The sequence below is a fragment of the Aulostomus chinensis genome, chromosome 18 (assembly GCF_037954235.1).
Source record: "Aulostomus chinensis isolate RoL2024-O1b breed Wild chromosome 18, RoL_Achi_v1.0, whole genome shotgun sequence".
NCBI lineage: Eukaryota > Metazoa > Chordata > Actinopteri > Syngnathiformes > Aulostomidae > Aulostomus > Aulostomus chinensis.
This window is the reverse complement of record NC_141337.1, coordinates 18,615,001-18,640,000: the sequence shown is the minus strand read 5'-3', so window position 1 is coordinate 18,640,000 and position 25,000 is coordinate 18,615,001. Positions and strand designations below refer to the sequence as shown.

At 40.2% G+C, this 25,000-nt stretch overlaps 1 protein-coding gene across 1 annotated transcript in view; it reads left to right on the top strand.

Annotated features, from left to right (window-relative positions):
* Positions 1–25,000, top strand: part of grb2b (growth factor receptor-bound protein 2b) — a 61,094-nt gene that overhangs the window by 20,580 nt on the left and 15,514 nt on the right. Inside the window, exon 3 of the mRNA XM_086184441.1 lies at positions 22,249–22,346. Coding sequence (XP_086040567.1) covers positions 22,249–22,346 — 98 coding nt within the window. The remainder of the gene's footprint in view (positions 1–22,248; positions 22,347–25,000) is intronic.

Here is a 25,000-nt window from a genome sequence, read left to right as displayed (position 1 = left end):
ACACTTAAACTCATCGTCATTCATACACTAGCATAAAATTAAGCCCCTTTCACACCGCATCAAAATGCGGGTGAACATCGGTGTTTGGGCACTCTGAAAGGGCCAACTCTGCATTTCGACCCACGTCGACTGACTTGCCAAGCGACCTGGGTGTTTAGCGGCTCGGCTTGGCTCAGCTCGGCTCGCCTGCAGTGTGAAAAAGGCAACCCACGTTTTCTCAGGTTTCACGCGACCTTGTCGGATTCCGATTTAGTCACTGTGCAGCCTGTCAGGCTGTCATTGTGGAAGCTCTGGGAAAAAATAAAGTAATTTAAAAAATCAGACTGGGCTGCGCTGCAAGAGCTGCTCACTCATCTCTCAATAAAGTTTTGGCCTCTGCCATAAGATCAGTCTTCTTGTTGATGTCTTGTATGTGCCCTAATGCCGAGCAAATGCGGGTACAAAAACCCTTGTTGACACACGTTTTTCAGTGTGAAAGGGGTAATAGACATGGAATAGATAAATAATTTAAGTGCATAAATAGAGATTTAAAAATTTTTTAAAAATTTGCTTGAAAACATCACAGCACAGTACAAGTTGGATTGAGACTGAGACTCAGGAGGTGTTGAACAGTCTTATTGCAGTGGGAACAAAGGATTTTCTAAAACGTTCTGTTTTGCAGCGCGGTGAGCGCAGCCAACTGCTGTAGCTGCTCCTTTGTCCCTCCAAGAGATTGTTGAGGGGGTGCCTTTTGTTGGCTATAATGGCATTTAGTATGCTTAATGTACCCCTCTCCACAGTTTTTAGTGGATCAGTCTCCTGCCTAGCACTGAGCCAGCTTTCTTAACAAGCTTGTCCAGCCACTTGGCAAGTTAAACGCTTTTTAGCAAGAACCCAACACTCTGATGTTCCATATCTCATTTTTTTTCTAACCATCATTTTTTCAGCCTGTTTCCCTCCCCCGTTCACTTTAATAATTGCTCCAGCATTGTTTTATTCACAAGACTATAGGGTTTCCCTTGTCAATCGTGGAACTACATGAAGTAACAGTTGTATCAATGCTGCTTTGTGATGACTTACTTAAAAGAAGGCGTACTTACTCAAACTGTCATTAGACTTGCTCAGGAGAGTTTAAGCCAAATCTAAATCCTTTTTTTTTTTTTTTTTTTTTTTTTTAGATTTTCAATTGCTTTCATATTACAATGCAGATCAGATGCAGTTGTCTTTGGACTTCTTGTCAGTGTGAAGCACCACCGCAGTTCAAATGTGGAGTTGCATGGTCAATTGATCCCTTCTATGTTTCTTGTTGGGCAGTACATCGGAGGTTCACCCAGTTTCACTGCGATAGGGTTATATGATGTCACTTGAGTGACAGGTTTGCATGTGTGTATGTGAATGTGCAGGTCACATTTGCTTAGGCACTGATTGGCAGCCATTTTCTTGAGTTTTTAGTCCATGGAGACAAAGTTGAGTTAAGTTCCTGCCTCTGTGTGTGTGTGTGTGTGTGTGTGTGTGTGTGTGTGTGTGTGTGTGTGTGTGTGTGTGAATGCCATATCTGATTTTTTTTTCAGATTCTGATTTTTCATCTAAGGACCATACTTGACAGAATATAATAACATAAAATCAATCTTTCTTCAGTGGAAACTTGTACTCACATAATCATAGAAAATATTACTCTTACCGTTTCCTCCATATTGCACTAGGTTATTGTATCTTTCCTTCTTATAACAACTCTTACAATAAATAAATGAAGTAGTCTCTTACTGGAAAGAAGACTAAATAAAATTCTACTTAAAATGGGTTGTTGTATATCCAGCTGTCTAATATTTTTTTCTACTTGTTAAACAAAAAATTGAATGCAGTAGCCAATGAAGAAAGGGAAAGGTGCCTGGCTTGTGCTTGGCTCTGAGATTTGTGTCCAAGCCTTAGCCACTCTCCCTTTGTTAGCTTCCTCACACTGCGCAGGTTCAATGAGCTGATGGAGTTTTAAGTTTCTGATTAGGTTTGTTCTTCATTGTGGCTCCCTCACCATTTATTTTTGCTTGACATGTTTTACGTTTAAGTTGTGAGCTTTATGTCCTCATAACTAACAGTGAAGAACTTCCACACTGAACCTGAATTTCCACTGGGTACAGCTGCATTCTGCTCCAGTTACAATGTTACACATCTGTCGCACTAATTTTTGTTCAACCCAGTTTATTATCTGCAGTAATCCAAAGTAACAATCCCATTGGCTTTTGGTGGATGGAACCCATGGTGAATGCTAACTTTTGAGCTGGCCAGCAACAATATGTCACTCTTTCGTGACACAGTATTCCTGTATTGAGCAGGATGTGTAAAAGGGGCTACGGCCCTTCTGTCTACCAAGTATTCATTGTTCTGTCAGTAGCAGGAGAAAAATCATGTTTTGTCAGTAATTTAGTATGATAGTATTTAATCAACCTATGTTTTTGATATCCAAAACAATCTTTGGTCAATCTTTGGCAGCACTATTAAGGTAAATAGATCACAATCTAGGGTATTAAAATTTCAACTGTCAAACCAAATTGAAACTTGTGAAAGCTTGACTTTATCTTTACTTTACCTTGACAGTACCTGCATAAAGTTTAGGTGCAATGGATTTGCACAGGTGTTTTTTTTTGGGGGGGGGGGGGTGTTGTACTTAATCTGCCTTTTGTTGAGTGATTTCCAATAAATATCAAATCAAAGAGTAGTAAGATCTAAGAGGTGAAACATGGACTGCTTTATAAAAGGACGCATAGATGCCCTTATCTGCTTGTGATGCCCTACCAGCATGCTGATGTTCATAGTTCCGGTGGCAAGACATGTAGAAACTGCAAATATTGCCTTCGCTTAGTAATGAAGGAGAGTGCGTTTGCAGGAACCTTCTCTGCTTTTTTTTTTTTTTTTACCCTGCCCTCTATCTTGCTTAGTTGTCCCAATGCAGAAAAGCAGACTTGCTCATCATCTCACCGCTTTTGGTCTCTCTGACAGCAATATCCAGCTGTACAACTCAGCCCAGAAACATTTCGAGGGAAGGAAGACAGCAGATCAACTGTCATATTTAAACAGGTTTAAATGGGTTTGTCACACCATATGTCTGTAACTTCAATGTGTTAAACTTGAAGCAAACCCACTAACTATCCTAAGAAAGTCAGTAGGGGCTTGTTTGAAAGATGTGCACCAACTGCCTATACTTTGGTACACCAAACTATTGGGGTTGAAAAGTATTGGTATTGATGGAATTCTAACAATACCCATCCCTACTCTTGGTTTTGCGAACAGGACATGGAAAAGTTATGTTAATGCAATGAGCAGTAGCTGCACTTTGTTTTTTTCCCCTCTCTCCCACAAGTGCAGCACAAGAAAACACTCCTGCTTTACAGCAACTCTGAGGGAGCACAGTCCAATTTTCAAAGACAGAAGGCCTTTAAATTATGACGGTAGAGGGCCTGGAGGTGATGACTGTAGGCCACCAGTGATACTGTAGTCCATCAGTAATGGAACGAGGCATCAATAATTGGTCCGTGTGTGTGTTCAAGTTCACATTTAAACTTTATGCATTGTCTTTATTTGATTCTTTAATGGAAGGAAAACGATGAAATAATCTATCAGGAGCACTTGAGATGTGGATTGGATGTTCCTTTTAATGGAAACAGTAAAGCTTTGGAGCATGGGAATAAAAGAACAACTTTCTCTTTCAGAGGAAAAGGCATTTAGCTAGCCAGCCACCAATAATGGAGGGCAGTGCACTCTAAATGGTAAAACATAGCTAGTTTGGCTGCTCTGATAAAGACTTGCCCTCATTTTATGTTGTTTGCCCTTGAGGAGTTTTCCTAAGCTGATCACAAGGAGTATGATTCTTCAAAGTGGGCCTCTGTCTTCTCTTGCTCTCTCTCCCTCTTGCTCAACCTCACAGCTAATGTTGCTGTTTCTTGCTATTCATCTATCATGATCAGTTTTCTGTCCATGCATTGTTCTTCACTCTTCTCTGGCTCTTTCTGCCATGTTTCTCACTATTCTTCCTCTCTGCACCAGAGTGAGTCAGAGGAGCTGTAATTAGGTCTTACTTATTCCCATCTCTGCATCACTTCCCACTTATGTGCCATGAATATGCTCACAGCTGTATTTAAACATCGTCTTGTGTGGCATCTTACTTAGTAATTGCCACTCTGCAAAGGAAATTATTGAAAAATAGGTTAAAAATGGGTAGATGTGAAAAATAGTGTAGTTAAGATACTTGACTCATAAGGATATGCAGTGTGATGATTAGCATTCTGAACTGTGAACAGGAACTGATAGGGGCACAAATATCAATACCCAGCCGTATCGATTGTCTGTACTTTAAAACCAAATAGAAATGCATTAATAATGAGCTGCACCTATAAACTCAGATTTGCTGTCTGTGTTGTGTCACATGAAGAGGTTGAAGTAAAGATGGGTCTGAATGCATCCGTGCAAGTGCAAAAGAGTGTATTTTCATGATCAGGGGAATCCAATATAACGGCGAATCAGTTTGTTTTTGTGTACACACTGATATCATAGTTTAGTTGCACTAACAAGAATATTAAAATGCCACATGTAAGTCAATCAATGTCACTGTTTAATCTGCAGAGGATTACAGGTATTTAAGGGCATTTTCTCTATTTTGAAATGATATTCTTAAATTCAGCTGTAAAGGTGATTGCAGACAATGTGATACTCAAATCATGTTAAAGTTTTCAGAGCTGGTGTTAGATGGCTTTCGGAACAATGTAAAAGGAGATAATTCTGCTAAAACCTGAAATGTGAATCCAATTCTTTTTTTTTAACTCTTCAAATCTCCAGTGAAAACACCCATACTCATGGGACCTTGGATTCTTGAAGCTGTTTTTCCCAAGTCTTTGGTTCACAGAAGTGTAAAATTGATTGTCTTTATTTTGAAAATGTAAACAATAAAATTAAGAAAATAAGGAAAGAGCATAATACAAGCAAACATCAAAACAATACAAAGGGAAATATTGTTGCTCATGTTCGAAAGGGGGTCGGAAGAAGTACAAACTTATCTAGACCTACCCCTGGACTCATAGGAGAATAGGAGAGGAAAATAGGAGAGAAATGGATGAAAACTGTCTTTGATTAAATTTTGTCCTGTTTTAGAGTAAAAGTGATTTGCCCCTTTTCTTTCACCGATGTCAGAGGGACCAATATGAAATGAATGAAAAATGTCTTTGTACTTGAATGAAACTACATGGTCTGTGGTACTACAACTGCAAGGCAGACGGTCTAGCTTGAACATAAAATGCTCTCCCAGACTCACTTGGCATATGTACTGTCGCTATTTTTATCAGTGCATATTGACTCTATATTGAGTTGCATCATAATTATATCCCGTCTGTCTAAACCAGCTGCTATACAAACAGCCTTGGTTATTATAGGGATAGTTTGGTTATTTTGATTTTGGGTTGTGCAAGACACTGATGTCCAGTCAGTACCTCACCTGCCTTAGGTAATGGTCAGCTCAACCTCTGTCTGGAGAATCGGCGTGATTCAGCACAAGGAGGCTTGGTAAGGTGCTGCTATGGTATGAGAACTAGCACAAACATGTTTTTTAGCCACTAACGAGTTCACCCATCTAAAATATATTTATGTCCTCAATGTCTCATACAACCTCACATTAAGATAATTGGATTATCTATTTGAATACAGAACTGTTAAATATCCAAGGCGAACAGTAAATGTATTTCCATGAGCAATCCAGAAAATAAGAGTTTGCCGTTGATCATGTTGGCACCTCTGCTGCTTAGACAGTGGTTCTCAAACTTTTTCAGTGATGAACCCCCTTTGAAATATTTTTTAGTCAAGTATCCCCTGACACACACAAATCATTTTTGGTAGAAAATTAAGAGGTACAGTGCTGTGCCATCAGTGTCTGATTTATTAAAGCTAAACAACTTATATCAATGATCTGCTAGCCTTGGCTAATTTCTCCCTGCAAAAAAAAAACAGTGCCATTGGTGCCCATTTTCGGTACTTCGTCGGCTCTGGTTTGCCTTCTTTTTCCACTTGTTTCTCCGTATTTTCAGCAGCATTGCTGCGCTTTAGCCACATCTCCATCGTTGCAGCGCATCGTCATGGAAACGGCAGGTTATTGACAAGTGATGCTGGATCAATGGGTCAAACTAACTTGGTTTGCAGAGAGTCTGTTTATTTAAGGATATTAAAATTTAATACTGAAAATAGAATTCAGTGTATGAACATACATTTTTATTTTATCAAACTTTTTATAATATAATTGTTTCTCAAGACTTACTTATTATTAGGATTACTGCTTTTTTTTTTAAAAAATTGTAAAGCTTCGCGTACCCCCTGGAGTACCTCCGCGTACCCCCATTTGAGAACCAGTGACTTAGAACCCCGGGTTCAGAGATGCAGTGTGTGTGGGTTTTGTGTTTGTGTTTTAAAAGCTACTCCCTAGACTCTGCCCTATGAGGGATGTTCCTCATGTGGTCATGGCCTCAAGCATTATTTTAATTACAAGCCTTCATTTACAGGAATCAGTGTAATCTCTTCCTCTGTCTTTCTGAGACTGGTAGCTCATTGCTTCTCCAACACTGGTTTGTCCTGATCCAACTCTGCGGCCTCCCTGCTGTGAGCAAAGGAGGTCAGTCATACTAGTGGCTTGCCTTTTTGTTCCGCTATTTGTCAAAACAAAGCAAAAAAGCTTATCAGTCTGGGTTTTCACCCCCACCCCATTGCAACCCCAGGCCTGATTGTGACCACATTTACAGGCTGTCGCCTAATTTACTGAATGCAGTTTTGGTGTGAATTCTGTGAAAACATTCTGTGTCCACACTAACCTATTCAGGTTATCGAAGCAAAGGTTAAAGTGAGCATTGTCTCGATCAATTTTTGAAAAGTTTTCCACCAAGCAATGTCTCAGTTCAATCTCAATAATTGAGTATTGGGCAGATCCAGACATTTTCAAGGAATTGGATCTGGCAGGAAATGAGTCCGAACCATGTTTTGCAACACCTGTATTCAGTCTACATTCACACAGGTATTGTAAACAGGGAGCACAGCAAGAGCAGACAGTCATCCCTGGGCCAGGTTGCATAACAAGCACATCGCAATCCAAGCAACAAGGGAGTGGGAAGATTCATACACATCAGACAGTTTCAAAGCTGCTGTGAATGAGGAAATTAAATGTGGTGCTTCTGTAATACCAACATCAAAGCCATGACCTCTCATGTAGGAAAATATGAAGTAACGATTTATCAAGTAAAATAATAAATAACTTGGTAAATAACCTGGTCTGCAGTACTCAAACCAAAACAAACACTGATCCTGACACAAAAACACCTGCCTTGGCTATCAGAACAGCTGACAGGTTGCAGTCAGTCCTACCTGAGCCCTCCTTCATTATACCAACCAGCTTGTCTCTTTGTTTTCATTCAGAAATTGCATCTTGTCAAAATACTATACAGTACTTCTGTGGGAATTCTGTTCATTGACTGCAGAGAAAACCTGCTACCCAATGACACTGATGTGCCCTGGTGGTGCTGTTTCAGATTAGATTATCACCCGTCAAAAGCACTAATATTGTATATGATGGGACAGTACCTGCCATGCAGTAGGTCCTACTCCTTTTGGGTCATTAGCTTTTTATGGGTAGTTATTCTATCAGGATCAATATCATGGCATTACTGTGACTATGGCATATACCCTGTTTATCACTTGTAGAAATTGGCTTTTTATCTTGAAATGCACTCTGTAATTCTAAATTATTCTTGCATCATTTGGTAACTGAACTGATTGAAATGTAGCTTTTATGATTCTATAGTGAAACAAATTTGAGCCATTTAGCTGATAACATTAACCTAAAATGCTAATAGTCAGTTAATTGGTTTTTAGACATTTAGCTGATAACATTAATCTAAAATGCAAGTGGTCGGTTAATTGGTTGATGTGGACAATCCTATTAGATATTCAATTGTAACGTACATGCATTGGTCATTGGTGCATTGGTCAAATTTGATGTAAAGTAACCTGGTCTACTTGAAGTGTGCACTATGCAACTGTTTATTAGCATATCAGAGCAGATCAATATCGACACTCAGTAGTTAAGAATCAGATCAGGCGCCAAAAAAAAAAGAATCGGGACATCCCTAGGTCAACCACTTTCAACTCCCTGTTGTTGCTCTCTGTTGATAATGCTGCAATGCTGCATGGTGGGATGTAAGCATGCTCTCTCAGTGTGTTGTGCTCAAAACAAATTAGAAATCCTTGCTCTCCCTTCTGCCCCATTCTTTCACTCTCACCATGAGGTGTTCAGGTTCTCATTGATTTTGAGTGATTTGGTAGTCTGCACATGGTTCAAGCATTTCCTTTAAAGATACAGAGTTTGCTACCCAACTCTAGCTGCAATGCTTTATAACTATTACAGTTTTTTTTTTTTAAAGCTATGAATGTGACAGGTTTATTTTACATCCCTCATTTGAGAGGGGAATATCACTTTTGATAGTTGTTGCTGTTTAGGCTTAATTAATGTTCATCCTACAATGTTTTGTTAAGTATGAATAATTTCTGTACATCAATTGGTATTTGACTGTTTTGATTGACTATATCCTTTGGATGTATTGCCCTTCCCTGCTGCTGTGTATTTTAAGATGTGTTGTAAAAATGGTTCTCCCTCCGCAAGGAATCAATCCCCCCCCCCTCCCCTGTCATCACTTGAGTTGGGAAACATTACTCCCTCCCATCCTTAGTCTTTTACAGTTCTGTGTTTTGGTTTTCAGACTAGGGAGCATTGAATATTAAATAATGCTGTAATCTATACTTAAAAAAGAACACCTGTAAGCCAGTAATAATTGTGAAAGCTGTTCAATGGCTAATGCGATGTCATTATGTTATGATTGCAACATTTTCTTTCAAAATCAACGTAAAGCCAGGTGAATGAAAACCGCCAATGTACTTGTCCTATCAGTAAGACCTGGTGCCACAACAGGGGTCACCACTGCCATCACACTTTATTAAAATATGTATTTCAACTTCTTAGCTTCAGTGTATTGACTTTTCATTTTCATTGCAGATTTAACAAATAACCTGTTAGAGCATTGGTGTTGCAAGTAGACAGCAGAAGGAAGCTCTATTAAAATTGGTGGCAAACCCAACAGACCTTTGCCCTCTGAGGTTCTGACGAAGCTTTAGCTTGTCTGCCTTTCTCACTTGCTGGCCTGCCACTATTTCAGATTAACTCATGCTACAGGGTAATCCCTGCCTCTGATTTATTTCAATCCCATGAGCACTGTACAGATGTGGTTTATTTAGCATCATATTTTCTCTGCCTCCACTGTCTGTCTCTATTTCTCTCCTATACTAGTTCCGTTTCCTGTTGGGTGATGTTTAGTGAGTGGGTCTTTTCTTCACAGTATGCAATAGACTGCTTGAGCATCTCTCTCAACATGCTTATTGTCATACAAAAGATTGTTTAGGTGACCAGGAAAAGGAAAGTAAGGATTAGAATCTAATCTTCTTATGGTAATCACTTATACCTTGTCAAAATCAAACACCCCAAAAATCTGTTTGCTCTGCTCTGGTGTAAAGAGGTTGAGCCTTTGAAGAAAATTATGATCATAAGATGCAGAAATGACAACTGCAACTTCTACCTTTTTTGCTAAATAAACAAACATGAGGTGACAAAAGAAAAGAAATCCATCCATTTAATTTGTTTCTTCACATCCGTTTTAAGGAAATCTCAGGGGACAACAAAACTGGGAACAAGATCACACATGAAGCTAATAGTCAATGGCGCCATTCCTCACATGGAATTCTACAGTATTACAGTGTACGTTTTGTTCAATGTTATGGTTTGTTAGTGTATATGGAATTAATACTTGCGTGAATGACAGCCTTGCCAGTTCTCAGACATGCATGGTTTTGTGGGTAGAGGTGCAATAATAATCTAGTGTGAGAGAGAGGCGCAGTGAGTCACAAAGGGTCTGCAGTGGCAGCTGTGGAGGAGATAATCCCTGGCATGGACCTTAGGCTCTCAAATAGAAAATCTTCGACTATTGTGGCTCAATCAGATTAAAAAGACAAAAAAATCTTCTGTGAGACAGAGAAAGAGGGAGGGAATGCATGTCATCCACAGATGTGCAATAGTACAATGCTGCGTTGGCTTGGAACAGAGATGGATCGCAGTCAGTGATACATTTCTGTGGCTGTCTTCTCTAGCTATGGTTTAAAACTGCCACCCCAGCAAATATTTAGTTTTGCTTTTCCTGCCATTATTTCAGTTTCTAGGGATGACGTTGAAAATCCATCCATTTTCAGTAGGTTTTATACCCCAACAGGAGTCGTTTACTCCATAAATAGTAGCAATTTAGTTCACCAGACTAGGTTAATCTTGTGATACAAAGTCACTGCTCAAGGAAGACATAAAACACTAGTATTTTACTTTCTACATCAGTGTTTGGGCCCATCGTTGTGAAGCAAATTTCTTTATCAGAAACTGGTCTGTTAGAACATAGATTGCAGGGCAAATTGTTGTAAATGAGAATGTTGAAAAAGTTAACATTTCAAGTTAAATCAATAATTATATCACCATTGCAGTATCAGTCAAAGTAATCACAATTAGATGTGTTTTTCAAAATTGTGCATCCCAGTTTATGAAACCTGTTGTTAAATCCAAGTCATGTGCATTTGGAATAAACTATATAACAACTGGATAAACATATGTTATAAAGCAGAGCTATGAAAGAAATCTTATTTTTAGCAAAGGCAGGATGATACACACGTTATGTTTTTTTTAATTGCATCCACACAACAAAATATGGGATTTGAAGCAGACTGGACATGATCTGAAAATCATAGACGAAGCAGAATATACGTGAGATCCTGCTGTTTGTGGTTCTGCTTCACTCTTGGGTTCTTCTCATTGGGTGGGTAAGCCCACATTTGGATTTGTATTGTGTTTTTTTTGGGGGGGGGGGGTCATGCCTGCAAATTACAGCAAAACACAAGGACACATTGAGATGAAATGACATGAAGAAGCATAGTTACAAGTAACTGCATTTTGCTGTCATTTATTATTCATTTATATCCTTCATCATTTAGCTTGGGCCCTTATACTTTCTCAGCGTGGGTAGAGCTAATGGGCCATCCACATAAAAAAAAAAAGTTGTTTTCATGTGAAACTGTGAAATTTGGGTTCTTTGGTACAAAATTATCTCTGCGTATATTGAATCACAACATTTTTATGTTTGGTTTGTATTTCCCATAATCAACGATGATTGAAGCAATCGTCGCACCCTGCACACCAAGCTTGCAGTTTGTGCTCGTTCTGTGGTTTTCTACTTACATAGAACAATCCCCTTGATGTTTGTCATGAAACCGAACCAGAATGGTCATGTGTGATGCCCCACTTATTGACTGCTTGACTTTCAGAAACCTGGAACAGTGGCCTTTCTGTGTTCTCCCATCAACATCGTTGAGGCATAAGCAATTAGAGTGTATGTAAACACATTTTAAACTGCAACAAAGGTGTGAGCTGGCTTTCATGCTTGCTGGTTTTCGTGTTAGACCGAGCTCCTACATACAGAAAGAAGCCTCAAGCATTTTCACGTACACCTAAAGGCTATAGAAATTGCTTCGTGAAAGCATATGAAGTGATTATAATTCAAGTTTCTGCAACAGGCAGCATTAAGTGGGAGTACGCCCTGTACCAAAAACAGGTCTCATTTTAATCTCACAGTAAATTCACATAAACATTTTGGCGAATCATAGCTTAGGCCAACAGTCTATTGTGACCCCTGCTGATCACATTTATTAACTTTGGTCAGTGACTGGATAATTTTTTGGGTGACAAAATCCTGATATAATTGCTTGAGGGGTAAAGGGAATTACGTATGTGACGGGCAGTAAGTTTGGCAGACCGAGAAGTCGAGTTAGTGGTGAAGAAAAATAGCAAGTCTCCCCTTTTGGATTATTTTAGTTTATACAGAAGATGAGCCTATGGACACAATGCAGCCTATCTGCAAAAAGATGTGTGCCTGTTTAATGTGATGATGACTAAATTATTTGCACACCCACAGACTCACCATCCCTCCGAGGCTGTTAAACTGCATCAAGCTTCACCACTAACGCACCATGCCAGTCTTCGTAAATGGCAGGTTAATAGGTGTAAAATACAGGTGTGGCAGCATGAGAAGGGTCATGTTCGCTGCAGTGGTTGCAAGATCGTGAACAAAAGAGTTTCATATTTAAAAACTGAGGAGTGTGGGTGATGTAAAAGAAACACGGTTGACGGTAAATTAAGTGGGTCATATTGAAGGATGGACTACTTTTTGTGCGGTGGGACATGCCACTCCACTAGAAACTGCTTCTTTAAGTGCACGGGGTGCAAATTATACCAGTTATTTTTTACAACATCTTATGATTGAAAAAACAATTATGAAATGTCCATTAATTTGCTAATTAATGATCTGATTGCCAATTGTACACTGTGGTTTCTGCCAAACTGTCTGCAACAGACTTATTATTTAAGCGTGAACAGTGGCTGCTGGCAATTGGCTCTACTTTGAGATCATTCAATTGTTTAATAGAGATGGCTGATCCAATGGCAGAGGGGATTAGAGGAGTTTTGTCGCAGCACGTCAGTAAGAAGCCACGCCGACAGCAAAGTTGTAGAGCACACACAAACTTGGCGAAGTTGCCTTGTACAGTGCAGAATCACCCCCCCCCCCCCTCCCCTGCTTTCACATTGCTCTGAGCCTGAGCGCACTTAATTCATCCCTGAGCTCTATGAGTCTGATATCCAGTCAGGAATCTTGTGGATCTATTGCTATAATTCATCACAGGGGAGTGACCAGATGCGAGTGAAAACCAAATGCCATGTCAGGCTTGGTACCTTACACATTTTAACCTCCACTGTAACAAGGTGACAAATTTACACTCTGAATTGTAGCTTTGCTACTTGGTATTAAGCGAGCAGCAGAGACATACAGTTTTCTCATGGTCACATCGCTGAGTGTTTCTTCATCTGCTGGAGTTTGCTTCTCAGCTGTGTGTACAGCTGCTGTCCATATGCAAAAGATGTGTGCCAGAGCCAGAAGTGCATACTACTAATTTATTTGCACACCTATAGACTCAACCTCAATCTGAGGCTGTAAAACTGCCTCATACTATAACCATTGGCACTGGTGTGAGAGCCATGAAAAAATGCCACAGTTGTCAAGCTGGGTGGTAGAGTATGTTTCTGTAAATACTCAGAAAATAATTTTGAGAATATACCATGTCTCATGATTACTATAATCAGATGTTGATAGGTTTTCAATATAGTGAGTCCCCATGACCCACAGGTGGTGATTTGAGTGGGTCCCTGGGAAATTCAATGGGTCCCCAATTAAAAAATGTATTTCTTTCTATTTCATATATTCTTCTATTTCTTAAATTGTGATGTTAAACTCTCTCAATGGTGGTATGGTAAGATATGGCTATAATTAGCAGGTATGTTCAAAATGTTTTTTTCGCCATTCAGAGTTTTTTTTTTTTTTTTTTTTTATTGCCACACAGCCACCACCGGAATATTTTTTATTTATTTCGTTAGAGCACGTCCCCAAGACATTAAACCAGGGGTCGACAACCCGCGGCTCCGGAGCCGCATGCGGCTCTTTCATCCTTATGTTGCGGCTCTGCGTGAATTGGGAAAATAAATTATAAGTGTCCGATTGAAGTGTATGTTATTTGTCTCAAAAACGTGTAGCATGTTTATTATTAAGCATTATTATTATTATTATTATTATTATTATTATTATTAAGTCAAAGTTTTTAACTGCTTTCTTCAGACCTTGTGCAATTTCGGTGATCAGCATTCGCCTTCTTCAGAGACGTTTGACAGCACTCGACGTGTCAGCAGGCAGCCGGCATGCATGGAAAGCCCAGCGACACCAAAACTGCGCAATATCTGAACAAAGTATTTTCTTTGTGTTTGCTCTTTTGTTTGATTGTAGTTGTAAATTGCAAGATTATTGTGATCTTGAAATATTAAAATACAATTATTTCTGGACTATAAGCCACTACTTTTTCACCCTGCTTTGAACGCTGCGGCTTATACAACGGTGCGGCTGGCGGTTTCTGGAAGGCTGATTATATTTTAAACAGACGTTACTGCACCTTTAGGCCTACTGCTGTGTTACAGGCACTTTTAAAAAACACTTAAAGGGCTGCAACGATTAGTCGACATTGTCGACAATGAGTTCCATCGTGGACTGTTGTCGCCAGATGCGTTTTTCCAACATAGTGAGGCCTCTCACTTGATTATAGTCTCTGCCGAGAGTCGCTCATGCGCAGTAGCGTCTCTGTCTCTGAGCGGTAACATACAGGAACGCGGCGTCAACATCAGGTATGCGCACCAAAACTTCTAAAGTTTGGGAGCATTTTAGCCTGGATACGGCGAATAAAAAGACTACTAGCAAAGTTTGCAAAGCAGACCGTGCGTGTCATGGCAGTACCTCGGTGATGCAGGAACATTTGAAGAGAAAGCACGTCGGGCAGTTGAACGAAACGGAGTCTGACTCGCCCTGGTGAGATTCAAGTAACATTCAAGCCAGTACTGTTTTTAGGACACACATTGTACATTTTATAAGCGTATTCTCGCTATAAAAAATGTTTACTTGATTTTGATTTATTATTTATTTGCCTGTACCTAAAAAAATGGACAGAGGTTTATTAATTTATGGATTTATGTCTCTACTGACCAAGCACTGGGCCTAATTGGTTTTAGACAGGACATTTTTATTTGATTTTTGTACGAATCCACAGTACGTTCAATAAAAAAAAAATTTTTTTCATTGTACCCATCTTTCTTGCGTTTATTTTCATTTGCCACATAATTAATCAACTTAGTGCTTTATTTAAGAAAAAATTAATAATTATCCGATTAGTTGACTAATCGTTTCAATAGTCGGTGACTAGTCGACTCTCAAAATAGTCGTTGGTTGCAGCCCTATTAATTAGGCATTGCCTCGTCAAGCGCTGTAAGCTTTGTTTATGGTACGTGCGCGGAGAGCGCACCGTTTGTTTCTACACACGTTTCGAATGCTGTGAAAGTTTGTGTGTCTGAAACACGATGTGTCGTGATACAGTACAGTTTACACAGCGCGGTACATGTTCCGTACTATTATTATAAGTTATGCATAAATGCAACTTGTTGTTTGTAGGAAATGTTAACAAATCGGAAGCTTCCCCAAACAGCCATCTCTTTCCTGACAATCCCCTCTGTGAACGAACCCTTACATATGGTAATTAAACATTAAAACACCTGCGGCTTACAGTCCAGTGCGACTTGTATATGTACACATTTGTTTTTTACCTAAATTTCGCTGGTGCGGCTTATAGTCAGGAAATTACTTTGCGGCGGCTCCCAGTGTTGTCTTTTCCGTTGAAACTGGGTCGAAATGGCTCTTTGAGTGTTAAAGGTTGCCGACCCCTGCGTTAAAACATCGAGTGAACACAGCATATAACAGTTGAAACGTGAATTTATTTACTACTAAGAAGTTTGTATCTTTAATTTTTGAAATGAAATCCGCGGTAGTTGTTGTAGCGGCTAAACTAGCATGTCGCGATACTGTACTCAAGGGGATCATGTCTGCGCTGAGTTAATGCGCAAAGGGTGGAAACAGCGCTCGTCAGGTCCGCTGACGGCAAGGTTTCTTTTGCTTCTTACTGTGATTTTAAACACAAGTTGTTGTTCACAATGTATGGTTTTTCATGGGAAAAATGAGGTGTGTCCCTGGGACGTGCAGATAGTGATTTTACTGCGTCCTTACATATTTCAATGCATCAGGGACGCAGGACTCGTACCTAACAACATCACTGCTATAATAGTCCTCTGAACGAAATACAAATGACTGGCACTTTCTCTCCTCTTTTTATTTTCCTTTTTATTTGTCACATTGAGCAGCAGAACAGTCACAGATAAGAAGAAAAGGCAATCCAATGCAATTCTAAGCTATGGAAAGATCCATTGCAGCCAATAAAAAGAACTGATTATATGAACATAGAATCTGAAATGCTATAACTAAACATCTGTTTTATAAACAATGTAAAATACTTCCATAAAGCAGTTCTGCAGCTTCTGTGACAAGTACGGTAGAGGTTTGTATCTTTTGACATTTTTATATCATACTATGATGTATATTGTAATATTGCACATCCCTAGGCCAGATGGTTTCAAAGTGTGAGGCAGTTATCCTAGCAGGTGCAGATAGTTTTAAGGGAGGCTCAGTGAATGAAAGTCAATAAAGGACCTCATGTAGAACAGCCTAAATGTATGCAATCTGATTAAACATTTGAACAAGAGATGTAGTAGTTTTGGGGGTATTTTAGTTTTTTTGTTTTGTTTTGTTTTTTGTTCGTTTGGTTTTCTTTACTTTTTCATGGATTTGGTGTACTCTGACTTTAGGTCAAACCAAGGGCCTAACTAACCCCTCAGTCATCAGTTGAGATACCCCAACCTCAACAGTTTCATCATGTTGAGCTCACCCGACGTCCAAACATTAGTTCCCCCCCTCACCGGGGGGAAAAGGGGAGGGGGGGAACTAATGTTTGGACGTCGGAACCAAAGCGCGCTTTAAACCTCTTTCATAGCAACTGTTGTCAGGTCTGTTTTTAAAATGGAGAGATATTTGACAGGGATGAAACACATTTTATTTCATTTTTTCTAGTTCTGAAAAACTAAAGGAATGTTTGTAATTTTTAATAGGCCATGTTTAACTTTATTGACCTATTTTGTCAAAAAAAATTGCGTGGTGGGGAATGACAGAAAAAGTTTGAGAACCACTGGACTAGCTTGGCTAAATATTTAGTTCACCATAGGCTAAAATATCATAATACATCCCAAAAACCCTTGAGAAACAAAATGATTACATAATGTTAGAAGGGGTTAAGGGATTTCCAGCTTTGACCAAGGGGAGGCCCACAGTCTTTCAGACAGACTTTGAAAACCCTGGTTCTAGGCTAAATCATTTACAGCTTTCTGTTTATCCATGGACACTGGCCCTTACAGATGAATAATATATCCGAAATTCATCCTGCTTTCCATGAGAGTTCAATTTGTCAAAGTGGACCGTTGGCATCTCTGAATGCTTGCCACCCACAGTACTGCAAAGGAGCACATTTTCTACTCCTACTCTCTCTGTCTTGTTTTTCGGTATGTCAGTTGAAAAGTGAGACAGTGAGTGAGTGAGACAGTGAGGAAATGGTCTAACTTCGCACACACCCCTTTCCTATCACTCAGCATTACTGAAGCAGCCCCAAGGCACACACACTGTGCAGCAAGCTTGGTTCCTTGGCTCTGCTTTACTCCAGAGTACATAGATCAAAAAAATCAGTCACTCACACCATCACATGCAGGTCGTGACTGTCAGCCCCAGGCACTGTGCTAGTTTCTCCAAGGGAGCTTTTCCTGTGAGTCAGCAGTATGTGGGCAACAACTCAGACATGATTTGGTTCAATCAAATGTTATACCTGATATAGGTGTGCAATACTTGGAACACCTTTAAAACTTGTTGGTAAAGGGGTGGGGTGTGTCAAGGAGGTTAGTTGGAATTTGTGGAATCAGTCAAACTTATGGCAACCCTGATGCACCAAGCCCCAATCATGTGTTGCCATGTTTATCATTGGTTGTCTGCAGGCAACAATCAGTTTTGGTCAATCATAATATTGATTTGTCACATGGATAGCTACATTTTAGGCTATACATTGAATTTGCTGAAATATTACTTTTAAGTGCTTGTTCCTAAGGATAGCTTGGTGCATCAAAAGAGTCAGAGGCTCGTTTAGAATTGACCCAGGTGGTGCCATACGAGTGAGGCTTCCATCAGCATTTTTGATGAGCATTTTGAGCTATCGCTTTGGAGATGGTCGACAAAAATGACAACATTTGAAAACAAAACTTAAGAAAGGTTTTTACCCTGGCCTTTTTCATAAAAAAGAGTCAAAGGGCAAAATGGGAGATGGAAACGCAATTTTCAAATAGTTCTGACACTGCAAATTCTGAAGTCATGTGAGCAGCTGTTTATATTGCTGGTGTCCTTTTGGATATTGTCTTTGTTTTCTGACAGTATACAATAGATCCAGTGCTAGTTGGTATGAAAGAACTATTACAACTTGCCCAACTGAAAGTAATTCCTGAAGACCTCCATTTTTTTTCTTGATAGGTGACAAAGATAGCTAGCTTCTAGTTTTTTGTGACAGTCATGGGTAAAATAAAAAAGCCTGTGTATTGAGCTTTACCTCAATATTTAGATGTAGACTTTACTTCATGTGGCTATGTATCCAGACATCCCCCTTTCCCCATCAATGATTTCTAACTACCAGGGCTTTCAGGCAACTCCCTCCTCTTGTAATGATAATCTTGAGCAAGGTTAGCAGCTGGGAGAGGCAAGTGACAGGAGCCATTCTGTTAACTGAATGAAGCTAACAGGCCTGGGTTACTTAGATCATGCATGGGGCTTTTTGACACCTGCCGTGGGCAAGGCTGGGAGGAAATAATGATATCCAAGTGAGAAAAGAGGGAGGACCTAGAGAAAGAAGGATTAAAGACAAATGTATTGACTGTGATATCCATCAAAGGTCAGTGTGATGTTTGTTTTCATCTTTTTCTCTTCTTCCACAGAATTATGTAAATGATGTGTGATCAAAGGCAAGAATACTTTTTCTACTTGACTCATGAAATTCAAATGAATAAAACTGAGTCATTCTTCAGTTCAGGATCCTGCCTGACAGGGAGGGGCAGAGGGTGACATTAATCCGATCCTTGGTTTGAATTCAGCTTCTCAAAGTATCAAACAAGTGACAGCTCACTTCTGCCACAAGTGTATCCCCATCCTTTTCCTACTCTAGACTATTCAGGCTTTACAGGTTTCTTTATTTTTGTTAAGTACCGACCAGTACTTGCCGTCCTTGGAAACGGAGAGGCAAGAAGAGAGGGAACGGTGCCCTTCTTTCTCAACGTGAGCATATGACCTGCGCTTACTGGAAATTCCTCGTTCATGGTAAATAATTGCAATCCCCAATCCCTATCACAAGAGGCGTTCAGGGCGTTACCCACGCCTCTCGGTGAAGGGTAGATAACTGCTGATCCAGTCATTGTGGCATGCGTGCAGCCCCGGACATCTAAGGGCATCACAAACCTGTTATTGCTCAATCTTGTGTGGCTGAACGCCACTTTTCTCTCTATGAACTTGGACACTGACCATACTGGGCTGCGTAACTAGTTGGCATGCTCTCATTTATAGTCTCATTTATTATCGGAATTAACCAGACAAATCACGTCACCAACAAAGAACGGCCATGCACCAACACCCACAGAATTGAGAAAGAGCTATCAATCGGTCAATCCTTTCCGTGCCCTGGCCGGGTGAGGCCTCCACTCCTGGTGGTGCCCTTCCGTCAATTCCTTTAAGTTTCAGCTTTGCAACCATACTCCCCCCGGAACCCAAAGCCTTTGGTCTTCCGGACGCTGCCTGGTGGGTAATGGGGAATAACACCGCTGGTATTGGCATCGTTTATGATCGGAACTACAATGGTATTTTATTTTTTGTTGTTGTTCTCATTTTTAAATGAGAGAGGCATATTCATGTGCTTTAATGTTAGCTACCATGAACTTTTTGCACTGATCTGGTAGGTTAGGCAAATACACTTATTGAGTCCCCACACCCTATAGGGATGTCACGGGACCAGAAATTTGGTAGTCTTATACTAAGGAATTTACATGATTCTCGATACCTTTTTTGGTAAATGGCCTCATTTATATATAATTTATATTTTTGGCAATATTTAGTTTATTCTTAGCAGTACACAAAATGCTATACAGTGTCATTTCCTTCACCCATTAATACATTGATGGACACCAACATGGTCACTGGAGGGACGTGAGTGTCAAACCAGTGACCCTTCAATTGTGAGACAGCTTCTCTACCTCTGAGCAGTGCAACCTTTTATGGTACAAACAACAACCTCATCCAGACCTCTAAATCTCATGGGGATTCTTAATGTGGCAAAACATCATTTTTGAGGTCCTGGTTAATGCAAGGTAAGGGATTAAGCATGGATGGGTTAGAATTAGTGTTCAGAGTTTGGGCTAAGCTGTCCACTATGAATGAGGTCGATGTAATGTCCTGAGAAGAATAGTGGGACAAACCCATCTGTGTCTGTCTGTCTGTAAGAGAAGAGGAGACTTACAAAATTGTAAAGCACTCAAAAGAAAAGTACCATACAGATGCAATCCATTTGCCGTCAAATCATTGTGTATCCGACCCTGGCAGAACTTGTAGTTATGGCACTAAATGGATATCTGTGTGAAAGGGGCAGCCAGAATGGCCTGACATTGGACTTTGCAGATCACCTGTCTGGTGCAGAATGATTCTGGTGTGGGAATGTGTATGAATTCACACAGTGTCAATATTACATGAGCATTGTTTGGTTCTTTTGTTAACAAGCAGAGTGTCATAACAGCAGTGTCGTTTTTAACACATTGTTGCAGAGTCTGTGTGGTGGTTAGCATATCTCTCGATAATGAATCACAAGGATTGGCATTTGCCTTAGAACACCAGAATTGGCAGGTCGGCCACTGGCGCCCTGTGCTTTTCACAGATGAGAGCAGGTTCACCCTGAGCACATGTGACAGATGTGAAAGGGTCTGGAGTAGCCATGGAGAATGTTATGCTGGCTGTAACATAGTTCAGCATGACTGGTTTGGAGGTGGGTCAGTAATGGTCGGGGGAGGCATATCCATGAAGGGACGCACAGACCTCTACAGGCTAGACAACGGCACCATGACTGCCATTAGGTATCGAGATGAAATCCTTGGACCCATTGTCAGACCTTACGCTGGTGCAATGGGTCCTGGGTTCCTCCTGGTGTATGACAGTGCCTGGCCTCAGGTGACGAGAGTATGCAGGCAGTTTCTCGAGGATGAAGGAATTGATATCATTTACTGGCCCCCACACACCTGACCTAAATCCAATAGAACACCTCTGGGACATTGCGTTTCAGTTCATCCAACGCCGAGAGGTTGCACCTCAGACTGTTCAGGAGCTCAGTGATGCCCTGGTCCAGATCTGGGAAGAGATACCCCAGGACACCATCTGTTGACCTCATATGCATGCATATAAGGTCATGGGGACCATAAAAAAAATGACTACCACTTTGAGTTGCTACAGTGAAATTTCAGCAAAATGGTCTAGCCTGCTGCATCATTTTTTCACTTTAATTTTTGGGGTGTCTTTGAATTCATTGCACTGTAGGTCGATAATTTATAATTTCCATCAAATGATGTGACATCCTTTCATTCCTAATACATTACCAAGTCCATATCCAGCATGATTTCTTCCTATTGAGATCTGATGTTTTCAAAGTGTTCCTTTTAATTTTTTTGAGCAGTGTATTATGCAGTATTGTGATCTGAGTACAATAATATAAGTATAGTAGTGTATGGAAAAATGCAGTTTTCACAACATTGGGAATTGAAAATATGAAGCTTGCACAGCACCAATCTGAACATTTTTGTTGGTACTTTGTGTATCCTCTTTATGCTCTGTCTCCACTGACAGTGGGATTTTGTCACAGTGAAAGTGATAAAGGAGAAAGTGTCTGAGGTTGATAATATTGAAGAGAATACTGCTACTTAATGCTATTCAGTTATGAAATTTAAAATTTCTGCTACATTAACTTGGGTAACACTTGCAATTACAACAATTTGCTAGAGGTTTGATTTGCCTAGGTCATAAATAAACCCAAAGGATAAAAGATATCTATACATTTGAGCATGAATGTTTTTCTCCCATCTCATAAGCCCACTCACACAGAAGTAGCATGCGCTTATAGATTCAGACACACATTGATGCACCACTAGTCCAAACCATTTCACTGCAAGACAATCAGACATATTCCCAGATGTCACTCTTTTGCTAAGGTATACTGATATTGATTAATAATAACACTCTAAATGATGTATCCTTTTACTGATTAGAAGCAGTTTTGTTTGATTTAATTTTTAATTATAGACATGAGATTATATTTGTTTGCTGATAAACTCTGTGCTTCGTTTTTTAATTTCCTATTGACCAAGGGGTTAGCTATCATCAGTGTGTGTGCATCCCCTAAAGACATAAAAAATTAATTTGACAAAGTAAATTAAAAGGGTCAGCTGGTCATCATTAGCATATATTGTTGCACTAATATTAATGACCTTTCTTCTCTCTTTATTTTTTTTTTCAACACCAGGTATTAAATGAAGAGTGTGATCAGAATTGGTATAAGGCAGAGCTAAATGGAAAAGACGGCTTCATCCCCAAGAACTACATAGAAATGAAAGCTCATCCGTAAGTATTATGCATACCATTATTTAGTTTTAGTTTATGTGTATTAGGGATGTGAAGAATTGTCCTTTTTAGCAGCTCCATAAGGCCTGTTTTATTCAAATAACGCCCAACACACTTATTTTAACTAATGTTAAGTTGGCTGTTATTGTTACAAGTATTTTAAATTATGATTTTGATTATGAGGCCACACATACATTCATAAAGCCTTAAGTAGACCATTAACTTGTTAAATAGTCTGGTAAAGTGATGTTGCCACCACTCATCCTGTTCCCTTTTCCTTTTCTTTCCTTTCATCTTTTTGTCCTCTTCTCTTCCTCAATTATTTCCGACATTGATTCTACCTTCCTCACTCTTTACTTTTTTACTTCTTTTATCTGAACTTCAGCTTCGATCATCTCACCATCTCTCCTCTTTCTAAATCCCTCATCACCTCTTCTCAGTTCTGCTTCCTCTCCAAGTTCACCAGTCAAGTCGATTTTATTTTTGTATCGCCAAATCACAACAAAAGTTATCTCATGACACTTTACAAGTAGAGCAGGTCTAGTACCACACTTATGCTTGCTTATCTCTATAACCAAGCACATCTTGCAACAGCAGCGACAAAAACCTTTGTTTTAACAGGCAGGAATGTCAAGCAGATCCAGGCTCATTGGGGACAGCCTTCTGCTTCGACCAGTTGAGGGAAAGCGAGCAAGGGGAGGGGGGACAGATAATGGAGAAAGACATAAATACAGAAGGAAAGAGAGGGAGAGAGATCAAGAAGGAGAGAAAGGTAAGAGACGGATGGACCGACGGGGACGTGAGCGGGTGGTGCTACAGGTGGCCACTTGAGCCTCTTCAGGTCTGCAGCCTCCTTCAGCAGCCCTCTGGATCAGGGATGTGGGGAGCCCAAAGGCTCCGGAGAAGAAGATGAGTTAGTAACACACATATGAGTATGATTTATGTATAACACATACAGGAGGACAGAGAGGAGGAGAGAGAAGCCCAGTGCACCATGGGACATCTCCTGGCAGTCTAAGCCTATAGTAGCATATGTAAGAGCGAGCCTAAGCCAGACCTATCTACAAGCTTTATCAAAACAGAAGGTCTTAAGTCTGTTCTTAAACATAGAGAGGGTGTCTGCATCCCGGACCGAAACTGGGAGACGGTTCCACAGGAGGGGAGCCTGACAGCTGAAGGCTCTGGCTCCCATTCTAATTTTAGAAACTCTAGGAACCACAAGTAACCCTGCATCCTGGAAGCAAAGGGTTCTGGCTGGGTAATAGAGGACTATGAGCTCTGTCAAATATAAAGGCTCCTGATTGTTGAGGACTTTGTATGTTTGAAGGAGAATTTTGAATTCTATTCTGAATTTGACAGGGAGCCAATGCAGCGAAGCCAGTATTGGAGAGACATGGTTTCTTCTACCAGTTCTAGTCAACACAGGGGCGGCATCGTTTTGGACCAGCTGGAGAGTCTTTAGGGACTCACTGGTGCAGCCTGATAGTAGGGAATTGCAGTAATCCAGCCTGGAAGTGACCAAGGGATGGACAAGTTTTTCTGCATCTTTTTCAGACAGGATGTCCCTGATCTCAGCGACGTAGAAGAAAGAAAGCAATCCTAGAGATTTGCTTAATGTGGGAGTTAAAGGACAGATCCTGATCGAAGATAATCCCTAGGCTCCTTACGGTAGTGCTAAGGGTCCACGTGATGCCATTCAGGGTACCTATCTCATTAGATATGGTGTTTCTAAGGTGTTTTGAGCCCAGCACAATAACTTCAGTTTTGTCAGAGTTTAATAAAAGGAAATTGTGGGTGTTTTTACGTCCTTCAGACAGGCCTCCAGTTTAGTCAGCTGATTTGTTTCTTGTGGATGCATTGATAAGTAGTACTGTGTATCGTCTGCAAAACAGTGAAAATTAATTGAGTGTTTCCTCATTATGTGACCTAGTGGAAGCAAATAGAGACTGAACAGTACTGGTCCAAGCACAGACACTTGAGGAACACCATAACTGACTGTAGTGGTTTCAAAGGGATTATCGTTAGCGAGTACAAACTACGATTGACCTCGTAAATATGACCTAAACCAATTTAGTGCAGTTCCTTTAATGCCAATGACATGTTCCAGTCTCTGTAGAAGGATATGGTGGTCAATGGTATCAAAAGCTGCGCTGAGATCTAATAAGATCAGCACAGAGACCAGTCCCTCATCTGATGCTAGTAGGAGGTCATCCTACCTGGAAATCCTCTAATAAGCCATTTGTGTGGAGAAAGTCACAGAGTTGTTTAGTAACTCCTTTCTCCAAAATTTTGAAGAGAAAAGGAAGATTTGATATTTGATGTGGTCTGTTGTTGGCTAAAACTTCTGGGACCAAAGTTGTTTTTTGAGAAGGGGTTTAATTACTGCAACTTTAAAGGACTGTGGGATGTAACCAGGTAACAGAGACACATAGATCATATCTAAGAGAGAGGTGCAAACTAGGGGTAGAGAGTCTATAAGCAGCTTAGTTTGGATGGGGTCTAGGAGATAGGTGGATGGTTTAGAGGAGGAAATTATTGTACTAAGCTCATGAAGGTTAATCGGAGAAACGCTATCAAAGTGTGTGTCTGGTCCTACAGCTGCCTCTAAGGTTTCTGGGGTTATAGGTGCCATGTTGTCAGATGATGGCAGGAGG